The sequence below is a fragment of the Anopheles gambiae genome, chromosome X (genome assembly GCF_943734735.2).
Source record: "Anopheles gambiae chromosome X, idAnoGambNW_F1_1, whole genome shotgun sequence".
Lineage (NCBI taxonomy): Eukaryota > Metazoa > Arthropoda > Insecta > Diptera > Culicidae > Anopheles > Anopheles gambiae.
In genome coordinates, this window is record NC_064600.1 from 14,840,797 (window position 1) to 14,854,687 (window position 13,891).

General features: G+C 43.7%; 1 protein-coding gene across 13 annotated transcripts in view; it reads right to left on the minus strand.

Annotated features, from left to right (window-relative positions):
* LOC4576020 (glutamate receptor ionotropic, kainate 2) overlaps positions 1-13,826 on the minus strand; it is a 116,135-nt gene extending 102,309 nt beyond the window's left edge. For 3 of the 13 annotated variants that reach the window (XM_061642575.1, XM_061642492.1, XM_061642560.1), the window contains exon 1: positions 11,792-13,826. In XM_061642575.1, coding sequence (XP_061498559.1) covers positions 11,792-11,897 — 106 coding nt within the window. In that variant the 5' untranslated portion in view covers positions 11,898-13,826. The remainder of the gene's footprint in view (positions 1-11,791) is intronic. The other 10 variants (XM_061642530.1, XM_061642544.1, XM_061642522.1 and 7 more) reach the window with 10 other exon arrangements.
* Between the last annotated feature and the right edge of the window lie 65 nt (positions 13,827-13,891).

Here is a 13,891-nt window from a genome sequence, read left to right on the forward strand (position 1 = left end):
CGGTGGAGTGCAGAGCGGTTGCGAAAATGGTTTCTAGCTTTCAGGAGTGCTTTTGCCACCATCCTTCCAGCTCTTTGCCCACCTTCCAGCGTGCGCCATTAATTAGACCGTTCTTTGGGGGGGGAAGGGGTGGGGGGTGTAGGATACCCCAAGGCTCGACCCGACCCGGTATGCAGTGTTATTAGATTATTGCTTCACCTTTTTTCCGCCCCGGGGCCAACCATCCCTCCCATCATCCGCTGGGTACCAGCAAAAAATCGTTTTCGAGATGATTGGTCCATCTCTTTTTCGTTCGTTCGGGTACCACACACACTCGCACCTCGTCGGTTCTTGTGCTGTGTGCGTACGTGTGTGTGTTAATATTTTTTATTTACTCTTTGTAGCCCTCTCTCAAAACAATTATTTTTGAAACAGGTTTGATCGAATTGTTCGAAGCATCGCAAATCGAATCAAGCACCTTGCACTTAATTGTACAATCTTCCGAACAGCTTCACCCCTCCCGTGCTCAGTTTGATTGGGATCTGTCACTAATTGGAAGAGGATAGAGTAGTGGAAAGAGAGAGAGAGAGAGAGAGAGAGAGATAAGAGAAAGAGAGAGAGAAAATGGGGGATAGCAACAACTTGGTTAGGACATTTTCTCTGATTGGTTGCGCTCCCACGCTCCCAGGCCCGAAACTGGACAAAGGTTGAGCTGGTTTACAAAAAAATAAGCACTAGGTGACTGTTTTTGTCCTTCACACCTTTATCATTCACACCCATCATGGAAAAGGATCGTCATGTGTGTGTGTGTGTGTGTATGTGTGTGTGTGAGAGATAGAGAGAGAGAGAGAGAGAGAGAGAGTTATCTGTCGACTGATTTGTTGGTGTGCTAATAGGATTTACTACAGTCCACCCCCAAAAAAGGGCCCGTACCTTAATTGTATTGTTAGGATATATATTTATTTGTAGGCAGTATCCCAGGGATGAGCAACTTTTTTTTTTAGCTGTCAGTGTAATGTGAATGTGAAAGAAGTGTAAACTCATGGAAAACAAGGAAAAAAACGATCAAGTATAATTATTCGTTGTTAGGCAGTGTGTTAGATCGTCGCCAGGAAGTCTGTGACCTAGGTGTTACAGTAGACTATAGTTTAAATTTCCGTTTACATATTGACAACACTGTTCACAAGGCATACAATATGCTAGGTTTTATATTTAGACAATTCCGTGAATGTAATGATGTCTTATGTCTTAAGTCGTTGTTTACTGGTCTTGTGCGCTCGTGCGTGGAGTATTGCTCAATTCTTTGGTTCCCGAATTGCACTACGATGATTAACAGCATAGAGGCAATACAACGGAAGTTTACAAGACTTGCTTTAAAATGCGACCAATTCAGAGGACTTACAACCATGCCAAATTATCGCTCGCGTTGCCTTCTGCTTGGCCTACAGACGCTCGAACACTTTAAGGTTAACCAATGGGAATTTGTAGCCAAAATAGTGAAAAACGAATTAGACGTCCCTTATTTACTAGAGAAGATCAATATCTCCGCGCCATCGACACCTCTTCGCTCTCGTAACTTACTTGTCGGCGAGAACATGCGTACCTTATATGGATACAACGAACCGTTACTAGCTATGTCAAGGCAATTCGATACATGGTCCCATCACTTTGATTTTAATTTAACGACCAACGCATTTAAAGAAAACATTTTAATAATCTTCAATTTTGGCGACACTGGATCAAGGGAGATGCTAGGGGAATAATTTAGGTGTAGGATAGGTTTTAAGTACTTAATTTGTCACAGCCTCAAGAGTGCAAGACATATTTGTTGGTAAAAAAATAAATAGAAATGTGTTTTGTGTCAATGCTTCCTAACGTGTGCATGACAAAAATGGGCAAAAGTTTGTTGATTTTTAATTGATTTACCATAACTTGTTTCTACCAACATTCTTACGCATTATCAATCTTAGTAACCTGTGAGTTCCTGAACAAAATTTTACATCTCTATCAGTTGAACTCTAACCGGGATGGCCAAAAACGTGAAGCAGCTTTGTTCAGAAGCGTGCACGATAAAAAACTGCATCCGTTAGCGTCTAAAACGGACATCGTGTGGCAGGTTGTGGACGACGTAGGCATTATTAAACAACAATCAGAGCACCAACAGAAGGCCCGGTACCGAATGGCCGACGACCCTGAGCGACTTGAAGCTCCAAAGGAAGCTAAAAATGAAGACTGAGAGACAAGTGGCTACATCGCTGCCTGGGAAACATAAACAAACATACCAGGAAGTAAAAATCGCGGGTCCACAGACTTCGCAACGGCAAGCAATGACGTTAAAACTCAATTCGCCCGTTTCAAGCGAATTTCGGCTTAATCTCAATATGACTAGTACGCAAAAACTGCGTCTCATCCAAATTGTCGGGACTAACCTGTTGCAAAAGCTCTACTCCAACAATGTTGTCGCGAAAACTGATGAGGAACTGCTGAAAATCGAGGTAGATTTTCAAAACATGCCTGCACGTATGGATTCATCTGCTGCAACGATAATTCCGAGTAACTTACGAAAGGCAGCTCGTGTGGTTGTAGATATATTTTTGCAATAAACCTTAAATCACCACTTTTCAAAGGATGTTCATTAAAATAAATCAAGGTCAATTGTGTTACTCGATTCTTTGAAGAAGTGCCCAAAAACGGAAATGTTGTATTATGATGCGTGTTTGGCATCTCGATTTGTGTCTGGTTTGATATTTTCAACTGTAAGAAAGATTTTGTCAACCGTTTTCTATTAGCTGACTCAAACGGAGACCAGTTTTTGTCCAACAACTTTCCGTCGGATCGCACTGGCGGAAAGTGTTTTATTTTACGGATTTCTATTAATAATGTTATTTTATACCATAGGATCAGCATAGCATAGTACAAATTTAGAAATGTCGCCTGCAAAATGTAAAATGACAAGAAAACTAGATATTCAGTTGCTACACTTTTTTATTCTACAGTAAGCCAGTTTCATTACAATCAAATAGTTGTTTGTGGTAAATGTTCTTCAGCACGATTTTTTTTTACGATTTCGTTCTATTAATTGGCATCAAATTTACAACAACACTTTTAGCCATACGAAACATCGTATGATTCGTATGATACGAAATGGTGTTAGTAGGCAGACCATGCGCTGATGAATTATTAGTAACGATACGCAAGAAACAATCGTTACTTTACACTACTCCATAATTATTCGATACCTCTACTCGAGGTAATATTTTTATGTTAAACTCTGTATCAAAAATTTAATCATATCAAAACTTTGATTAACTTGAGCGTTAATCAAAATTAAATAAATACTCATGTTAACAGTTGTGAGCTTCATTACCCATCGGCAGAACAAAATGTATCAGAAACACAAACGTTATTGCTTGTTATGCGAGATTTTACTTGTTAAAACAGGTATTTGTCGAGCTTTAAGATTTGCTTACAATAAGAGGCACTTGTTATGAGGGTTATCACTGTAATAAAAGAATAACAATAATACTCCCAAGGAGGAAACGATTTAACAATTTTTTAATGCTTCTTGTGCTTCATGTTAGCGTTTGTTTTTAAAAACAAGAGCATTGACAGAGCGATTTGACAGAAATGTCTTTTGGGTCTTCTATAATAGCGATAAAATTCCAGTTTTTTTGGAATAGGTTTGTTGTACATTTATCCGTTTGACTCGCATAATTGGCTTGATTCTCTCTGAAAGTTTTTTTACACAGCCAGCTAGAATAGTCTTTTTTTTTTCAAATGCAAACGTTATAATAATCAAAACTTCAATCTGAAAAAGGAGGTGTTAAGTTCTTTTTAAAATTCAACTTTATTAAATTTTATTCAGTTATATACTTGGCCCACCGATTGTTCATCCCTGCACCATGTTGAGGGAAGCAAAAACACCTTTCGCCCTAAACACGATGAGCACCAAAATTGCATTAGCACCGTCGATCGGTTTTGTTGATTTTAACATTTAAGCACGCTCAATTTAATTCACCTTTTCAGCAGCCAGCAGTACACTGGCCGATGCATTCCCAAACCGCAAAAAGGTGGAGAAAAATAAAATAACTCAACAGGGAAACTTTAGGCAACAGTACGATGTGTCGAGTAGGGGGAAAAGTTTTCACACAATTAACCACTCCCAACGTGCTTTGCTGCTAACTCGAAGCGCCCAATTTGCTGTTGTTTTATCTCCATAGCTCTTACGCTAGCATGTTAACCAATATGAAATATATGTACCATTACTGTAGGTTTAATGCGCTCCAAAAATATGAACAATAAATAATGCATGCTTTGCGATTGACTGAACTATACCAATTATTAACCCGCCATGGAACGAGCAATTTGTGCATAAACTGTTCCTAAAACCGCTAGCGTCCAGCTTCCGTGTAAGCCGCTTGCCAAGCACAGTGGGCCATTTTGTTGCGTGATGCGTTTGAGAGCATTATGGGAACCTATCTCATTACAGGCACATCTGTTGATTGTTCACTTCCTAGAATTTGTGAAAACAAATGAGCTGTGCTTTTGCTATAGCGAAGCGCCTCCCGCAAATTCCTCTATACAGTGCGGCCTGGCATGTTTATAATTACATATTACACCTAATCAGCTCGGTTGAATTCTAATGAATTACCGTTCGAAGAGAGTTTTCCAATTGACAACAACATAAAAATATAAAACAAAGCAACAGTAAAAACCGAATCATGATCAAACCCCAAACAGCAAACTAAGTGCGAGAATCACAACTCTTGTGCTCGTGGGCCTATTCAATTCCAATGACGTCGGGCGGAAGCGGAAGCGGCTGAATTGGGCGGGCAAGGCAAAGCAAATCATTTCACGAAAATTATTCCCCCGCTTCTTCCGAACTGATCGAAAGTGTCGGTCGAAGCCCCGGTCGATTGGTGAGAATATTTTACCGAATTCAACACCACCGCAGCTTTGATCGACGATGACAGTTTTGCCGAAAGCCGAACGGGCCGAAGTAGAGATTAGAAAAAAGAGGATGTTTGGCGCAAGGGAGGAAGGTTGTGAAGAGTGGAGTGAAAAGTTGGTCCGTTCCCGAGGTTCACAAGCACAGTGTATCGGGAAGGCTGGGAAACAATGGAAGTGAAAAATGTTTGAAATTCCCTCCCAACGTGTCTGACCCTGGCACAGTTGGGGTTTGGAGATGGTTTCATCTTATTTCCCACGTTGAAACGATAAAGAGAGAAAAAGAGAGAGAAAGAGAGAGAGAGAGAAAATAAGAGAGTGAAAGAAAAAGTAAAAGAAGATGAACTTTCTCATACTAATTTGCTACCTCCCAAAAACTCTCTCCTCCTCAACTCGTTTGCTACCGCTCGAAACCTTTTCTGCTTCACATCTAGTCTTCCACCCTTTTGAAACGCAATGGTTAGGGTGAGGGGGGGAGAGGGAACGGTATGCGTGAGTACGGACGATTGAACCGATCGTTCCGGGCAGGGCTGCCGGGCATGGGGGTGTTCGTCCCAAAGTGTAGCCGCTTTTTTCGGGGCGTGCGCGTGCAGCAAAACTGAGCGCGTGCTCCCTTTCAAAATTCATCATCGTTCCGGGCGGGTAGAAACAAGCCCCAGGAAGGCAGCGAAGGTGATGCTTTCGAAGGGCCTGTCGAGTGGATGTCATTTTCCGGCACATTGCGGAGGAGCCGGACGAACGAGTCAAAACCCTTTCACTTCCTTCACACGCACACGGCTGTAGACAAAACAGCATTGCAGCAAGCATATGAGGGACACATCACAGTGATTAGCAAAAAAACAACTAACCTTCGGCATTGCTTCTTCCGCAAAAAAAAAACGCCAAAAAGTTTGCAAAATGTTTTACTTTTCTCCATCGATAACGTACAGGTTACGCTGGAGGGGTGTGTTACATAGAATCTTTTTGCATACATTTCGGCGCTTAATAATTACGCCACATTACAAACGTTCGGACGAATTTTGCCACTCTCTGTGCGGGTGAGAGCAGCACTGGATCGGGTGATATTGTGCCCTCTTAGTCAACAGTCCGCCTATCCTCCTGCCCGTCCCCTTCTTGTAGCCACAACTATAGTGAATTTATTTCGAAGCGATCCTGGCAAACTGGTCCCTTCTGGGAGTTTGGGTTCCTTCGCTTCCAGCCTTAGGGAGTTGGAAGGATGGGGAAAAGCTACAACAACAGCCGTCCCTGCATTCCGTTTCCTCATTTTGCAACACACTAACACACACACACACACACACACACACACACACACACACACACACACACACACACACACACACACACACAATTACACTTTAAGCTCTCCCGGGCAGACACGGCCAAGAAATGGAACGATTTGTAGTAATTCAATCAAAAGAAATTCAGTACGGGTGAGGGCGAGGCAACACAGGGTTATTTCACCCGAAAGAAACTTTCACTCTCAGCCTTTTCATTTTCCTGAATCCCCCTCCCTCCCTCCTCCCTTCTCTTTCACTAGGATGGCAAATCGAATGTTCCCGTTTTCCCCACCTCCCGAAAGCCGACTCCCACTTTTATCGCTTTGGGAACGCTTTGGGAACACTGTTTCCGGCGCCCAGTTTTGCACAGTTTTTGATTGAAATTTTCGTCCGCTTTAACCATAAACAATAAAATTGTCTAAACAAGTGGCGGGGGGAAGGGGGAGCTTGAAGAAGAGGGACCATTTCTTTCCCTGCTCGCTTGCAGAATGAATCGATCATTAGGAATTTTTGGGATTGCAAAGAGGCCATGGTCGAACTACGTCGATTACGCAAAAACGAATCCATCATCACGCTTCCTGCTATCTGTCTCGCTGTGCGTCTGTGCTAGATCGAAGCTTCCTGCAAGTCAATCAATCACACATACACACACACGTACACCCAGAAACAAGCATCGCAAGCAGTGGAATTGGGGACACTTCTTCCGGTTGCTATCGGAATAATGTAAAGCTTTCAATTCCTACCCTTCCTAAACTGTTTTTTTTTTCTCTCCTCGTTGAGATTAAAAGAAACCTATCACTACGGTACAAGAAGGAGACAAGAAAAAAAAAGTGGACATCACCAGCAGTGGCATAAGAATGGGAGCAAAATTGTCACAATCTTTATGTACATTTCCAGTTACACATTTTGATGGATCAGTTTTTCTTCGCCGTGCTGTCACCGGTTGTGTATTTTTTCTCTTTTTTCTATCTAGTTGCTCTACTTGTAGTAGTTTGTTTTTTTTCTGTAATACCTTCATACCGTTTTTCATGACCAGCCTATCGGGTCCCGAAACCGGCCTGACAGAACCTGACAGCAGAAAACCACAAACCACAAACACAAGATAAAGAGAGAAAAAGTATAACACAAACATCCGGCTAACCCCATGACGTGAACTTTTTCCACCGAGAGCGCGAGATTGCGATAACGGTGAGGCTAAATCTCGGTGCAACAACAGCACCAATCCAAAGAAGGCGCAAAATAAAACACGATGCTTACGAAGCGTGATATCGCAGAGCCATTTATCAAGAAAGTGAAAAGGATGCTGCTGGCCGTGGTGCAGAGATCGTGGGAGCAAACGACAGCAGTAGCAGTAGAAGAGGGCAAGTTTTTCTCGCCCTGCTTCGTTTGCTACGGTAGAAGTTTACTATCCAGAACTTTGGTGAAGTTAGCAAACAGTTACTAAAGTGTCAGATTTACTATTTTTTGTACTCTATCATCTGCTGTGCCAAACACGTCAAGGTCAAAATTGACCAGTACCCCAAAATAACGCCTCTCGAATTGCGTGAAACATTTTGTAACTCATGCACCATTCGCAGTATACTTACTTTGTTTCAATTTATTTGATCTTCTGAAACCTTCTTTTTAGGATCCAACATGTAAGCTAAATTCAATAAAAACGCTCCAATAACATCTATCTCGTGAGCTGCAATGTGCAAAGTTCCTTAATTTTTAATTACAATCCTTATCGCTAAACATTGGCGCTGAGCTACCAAGTGTGGATCTATTTTTGTTTCTGCTGAGCCTATTCGAAGACTTTTTTGAAACCTTTAAAATTGTCCTAACAATAGATAGGGAAAGGACCATTAAAAAGAACGCATTAAGGAAAATGGTTAAGAAAGTGTGCTGAAACTTTGAAGTTTCTATTGTTTTTTTTTATGTTTTTATCGTGAATTAAAACATGTTTTGTGCAGTTTTCAAATATTCAGGTAAGACGGACATATGATATGGGAAAGAGGGACACCATCAAAAGCGTCCATCTGGTCATGTAGAAAATGTTTGAAATTGAAGAATTATTTCAACATATCTTATTGCTTTCCACGACCTGGTACGTTCGATAAAAGTATCTTGGTCAATTGAAAGGACGGTTCATCCAGCCGTGGCTTTAGAAATTGTAAGTGCCACCTCTGACATATGGTAAAATGCAGAATCTAAAGCATTATTGAATCATCGGGTACAGCTTATAGAAGAGTCCATGACTCCAACATGTTTAGTGGGCCTTAAATATTTGTAATAAATAGGCCCTTAATGGTATTTTTGCAATTAAGTCTAAATTCAACTTCATGATCTTGAAAGATCCCATGAAATATGTCATCTGTTAGTGAATGATGCCATGTTAATACCTCTTCTTGTTGAATTAAACACAAAAGGTTCAAATCGTGGCAACAACATTTAGGAAACGCCTCATCAGCGTCGATCGTGTAATAGCATAACTTGAGTGTAAGGATGCTTAAACCACCAGAAAACAAGTATTTTTATTGCCGTTTTTTCGCCAGTTTTTAGCATACTAATCACAAAATTTCGTTCAATTAATAAAACTTTCAACGGTCGAAACAATGCAAGTTATAGAGCTTACGATTTCTAGTAGTCAAAGTCTAGTAGATCTACAAGGGTGCGCAGGATTGAAAATTTCTTCAATTCAAAAATTTGACAAATTTTTATAATATCGTTTGAATTTTTTTTTATGTTTTGTCATACCTTGCTACATTGATGAAATATTGAAAAAAAAATCTTTTAATATATGTTTATGAGAAGTGGCCATCTTACCTGTAGCGTCCGTCGTAACCTACCTTCCCGTAACATTGTGATATTCTAAATTAATTAATTATGTCACTGCAATTGACGCATTTTGGGTCCCACAGACATAGCAACCAAGCAAAAACTTTGTATCGATTGCAAGCCTTGACTTAATTAATCGATTTACAGTCAAAGTTTGATGCCTCAGAGACACAAAAAGTAATTACAACGAGTAGAAACTGTTGACCTAGGAACACTATTTTGTTCTTTTCACCACATTTCTAAAATCAAATGACAAGAGACTCGAACAATGTTTGAAAGCTCAATCGAGAATAGGGTCAGTCTTAGCTTATTTTTTACACGCTGGGTAAAATGGATAGAACGGCAAGTGGTAACGTTACTAATCATAAAATCACACTATATGCCTTTCCCTTGCGTTCATGCTACAACTCTGAAAGAGAGATGTTGTTTTTTTTTCTACCTCCCCCGTTGCGGTTCAAAAGGTGATGTCCTTATCTGGTTTCAATGAACTTGCACGTGTGTGTGTGTGTGTGTGTGTGTGTGTATGTGTGTGTGTGTGTGTGTGTGTGTGTGTGTGTGTGACACAGTTCCTTTTGACTTCCCATCCACCAGCGAGGTACAACAACGACCAGCATCAACATTTTGTGCCCCGTCAGCGTCCACAGACAATCATCCACAGCAAAGAGGCGAGTGGCGCTTCCGCCTTCATCAAACGGCAAGGACACTGAGAACGGCTGGGTTAGGGGGAAGAGGCTGGGCAAATCATGACTTTTCCGGATTTTCTGGGCCAATCCTCCTGCCCCACCCCACCCGTTGGAATCGATATCTTCCAGGGTAGTATTCCGAGAGGTACAAACGTGCAGGCGAGTGGAAACAGTTGGTAGTGGGGGAGAAGGGAGGGGCAGTAATGTTATTGGAAGATAAATTATAATTCCAACCCAGCTGGATGTTACTGGACAGGAGGAGAGGCGGTAACGCCCGTAGGCGCACATGCTGTGGTTTCATTTTCGTATTTTTTTTTGTTTCTCTCTCGCTCTCTCTCCCTCGATGAGCCTTCGTTCCCTTCGGCGTCACGTACGGTTAGGGTCCTCTTGGTTCCTCACTCCTCCGGTCCCGTTCTTTATTCCCACTGGACGAACGTTTACAGCTAGCCGGCCAAGGGGTGGAGTGCGCCTGAGAGGAGAGGAACCAGGTGGAAAGTAATACTCCCAGGTGTATCAACATGGCGACCACCTGCGGCAACAAGGAAGATCGTAGCTGGAGCAGCTTTAATGCAAGCGATTTTCTACGCCCAATACAAACCCCCGCCCACCCCCACGTCACCCAAGTCAAACGAATTGAGACGTTATGAGCGCAACTAATACACCGCGGTGCAAAGGAAATCCAAAATAAATAACGAGCGATTATGGAAGAACACTGTGTAAGAATGAGCGTTTGTGTATGTGTATGTTATTTCATGCAGCTGGCAAGGGAAGTTGGAGAGTAAGAAACCTGAGATTGAATGATTTTATATTCTAGTGTGTTGATGTTGTAAGATAAGATACGCGTTAATTATATCAATTGTATCAAAAACCATTGACAATGTCAATTTTACTACAAGATTTTATATCCAAAAAAAACCTATTTGAAGACGAACTGAGACATTTGTGTCTGTACCGTGGCTTTTATAAGTAATTGAAGCGCTGATATCAGATAGTGCTCCCGTAGCGTCGTAACAAGCGCTCAAGCATATGCAACAGAGGTCATGGGTTCAAGACTAATCTGAACATTGATACAATCCGGCTCTTTTCGTCGTGAGTAAACATTTCCGTGAGACTTCTCAGGTCAATATTTGTGTCAAAAAGATAAGGTAATAAAGTAATCTCTTACGCGCTCTCAAGAAGGAATAAAAAAAGATCGTTTTTGCTTTCAAAGAAAACGATTAAATCCTAATCTGTTTCTTCCTTCTTATCGACTACCGATAAGCGAATTCCAAACATAAACTTACAGAGAAACAGAGCATCAAAAACAACGCAACAACACTCTTTCACCGATAACCTTTGTGCACTATGCTGTCGATTGTGGACCGGGGTCCAATTTTCCGGCCCAATCGGTATTTGCAACTCATCACAACAAAGCAGTTTTAAGCCAGCAATAAACAAACAAAAAGGCATCGATTACGCGACCGACGACGGCGACGACGGACATATCGCTTGTCCGAACGATGGCGAGAGACGTCTCGCGGACGACTAGTGCGCCACAACTGCACATCATAATTAAGCGCCCTTCCAATCGTCTCCCGAAATAGCCCCGCGTCTGGAGATGTGTTATGCTTGTTAACTTGTGAAACCAACCCAGCGCGCTCTATTTGCGAAGGATCTCTGCACTCGTTTCCACAATACTTGCCGCACCGAACGGGACGGAGATGATAGTGGAGACTCATTAAACTATGCATATCAACTATGCTATCATCGGGCTGACAAAAACGGGTGGCTTTCAAGTGGGTAGAAGCTCTTCCGCACGCATTTTTTTATATGTTTTATGCCTCCCACCGGCAACATCTGGGGCCCGGTTACGCTGTGCAACTGTACAGGTAGTATGTTTTACTTCTCTTTGCTACCGATGGGTACACCGATGGTACACCGAATCTGCTGTGCACTACCATTTCGGTCTTGCATTTCCCGAGCGCTCCTGCATCGTTCAAACTTTTAAACAACAAACTCGGATCCGTTATTATTTGCGTTTGTACCCTGCATCCCGCCTCATCCCCTGTTTCTGGGATCCCCTACCGTTGATACACAAGCTGTACTCACCGATTCGAATGGCGTCCGGGAGGGCGCGGGCAGGAGCAGGACCGTGTAGCAGAAGCGCTAGTAGGCAAGCGGCCCACCAGCACGGGTGAGCCCACCGACCCGTCATGGTCTTGAGTTGAACACTCGGCTGCAGCCACTCAGTGCGAGCTCAGGGCTCTCAGACGCTCAACAAAGTGACACGGAGCTGTGCCAGGGAGGAAAAGGGAGGGATGCCGGTGTGCGAGAGTCTCACGTCTCACTGCGACAGCTCAGTGCGTCGGTTGCGCCCTTGCGCGTTCGTTTCCTCCGTCGAGCCCCGCTTGGCGAAAGCTCTCTTCACTCACTCACACAGCCGCACGCACGCACAGACACACACGCACTCGGTATAGGGAAGGAAATGTGAATCGAGGCAGGGAAAGGGCAGCGACGAGGAACACGCTTTTGCGTTATTTATGCACTACGCCAGTGGCTCACGAGCTGGTTGAATGATGCTGCTGCTCCTTCCTTTTCTACTGCTAGTAGTGGTTGATGGACGCTTGCTGTGGTATTGGTGGTAAGTGCGCTCGTCAGTGTTGGTGTGCTAATGTTTTGGTTTTGGGTGACGCCGTTTCCCCTGTTTTCCTGTTTGAAGAGGAGTAAATGGGAGGCAGCGATTGGGGAGATATGTGCTTATTATCAGGATTGTCTTTCTCGCAACTGTCACCGTCGGTTGTCAAAAAGTGGAAAACGTCCCCTGCTGGGGTGTGAAGTTCAAACAAAAAAAAACACACACACGCACACGCACTGTGTACGGTTCTGGATACAAGAAAAACAAAACACACGCACACACGCTCACTGCGTAACGTCAGTTCGTGTTCGAAGGACCAGCATGGGCCATGCTTTCGCTCGCTGCGACAGTAATGATTTGTTGTTTCTCTTTTCTTTTCTGGGTTTCTCGTCTGTTTCGTTTCTCTTTCTATCTTTTTTGCTATTGTTTATCTGATATAATGGTTGATAGGAGCGCTTTGAGATTGATGAAAAGGAAAGAATGCAAGAAGCAAATTAACAACACATTCAACCCGTACCTTCACTATGCACACACACACAATCAGGAGCTTGGAGCAGTCAACAAACAGATGATGCTGTGCTACCTGAGCCGCCAGCCTCAGCACGTAACGAACACTAGCACTCTTGCAACACTAGTACACACACACGCACACGATCTGTCAAAATTCTTCCACCGAGGTTTCTACCAAAAACAAGGTGCCGCTGCGGCATACAGGAGGTGAGAAGAGTTGCAAATCGCTCACGTACGTCACGGGCACCGGATGCAAACCGCACCAGCACCGGAAGCGACACGCGGACCAAGCACCCTACTGTGTGTATGTCGGAATCGTGCGTGTACAGCGTCCTTCTTCACTTATACTCCCACCCATATACACACACACACACACTCACACACCCATACACGCACGCACAAATTCACACACGCATCACAAGCAACAGCCCCGATGGCGCAGGGAAGGGGTGTTGAGCAGGGAGGCAGGTGCTGGTGCTGTGTCTGGGGGAAATAACTGGGCCGCTGCACTCCCACGGTCGCAAGCGAGAACGGAAGCGGCGGGCAACTAGCTGCTAACTGACACTTGGTCGCTCGCTGCCCTCAGCTTTTAAAGGATCTCTTTTCGGATCGGGTCGGCCAGCAGGTCGGACAGAAAGCCGTGCACTATTACCCTAGCGGCTGCAAAGGATGCGACCGTACTGACGACGCGTGCTCCGAGATGCTGGCTGCTGGCTGCTGGATGCTGCGGAGCTCACCGTGAGTGTCGAAAGCTTTCGATATGATCGAAGCTTTCGTGGGTGCGTTTGATGGTTGTCAGCGCACCCGGCGATTTATTTGTACTTCACATGCGCACTGCCACGCAAAACACGCAAGCACTCACGCGAGGCCGCTCGGGCACCCGAAGCGGCTGATAACGTGTGGCGGTGTGCTGTGTGTTTGGAGCGTTCGGAACTCATCTCAAACCCGGTGTGGATGCTGGACAGGCACTCAGCGCCAGAGCATGGCTTATCTGTCGATGTGCTTTCATTACAAAAAAAAAGTGCGGTTAAAGTTGATTCGCTTGTACAGAGCTTGCTGGTGAA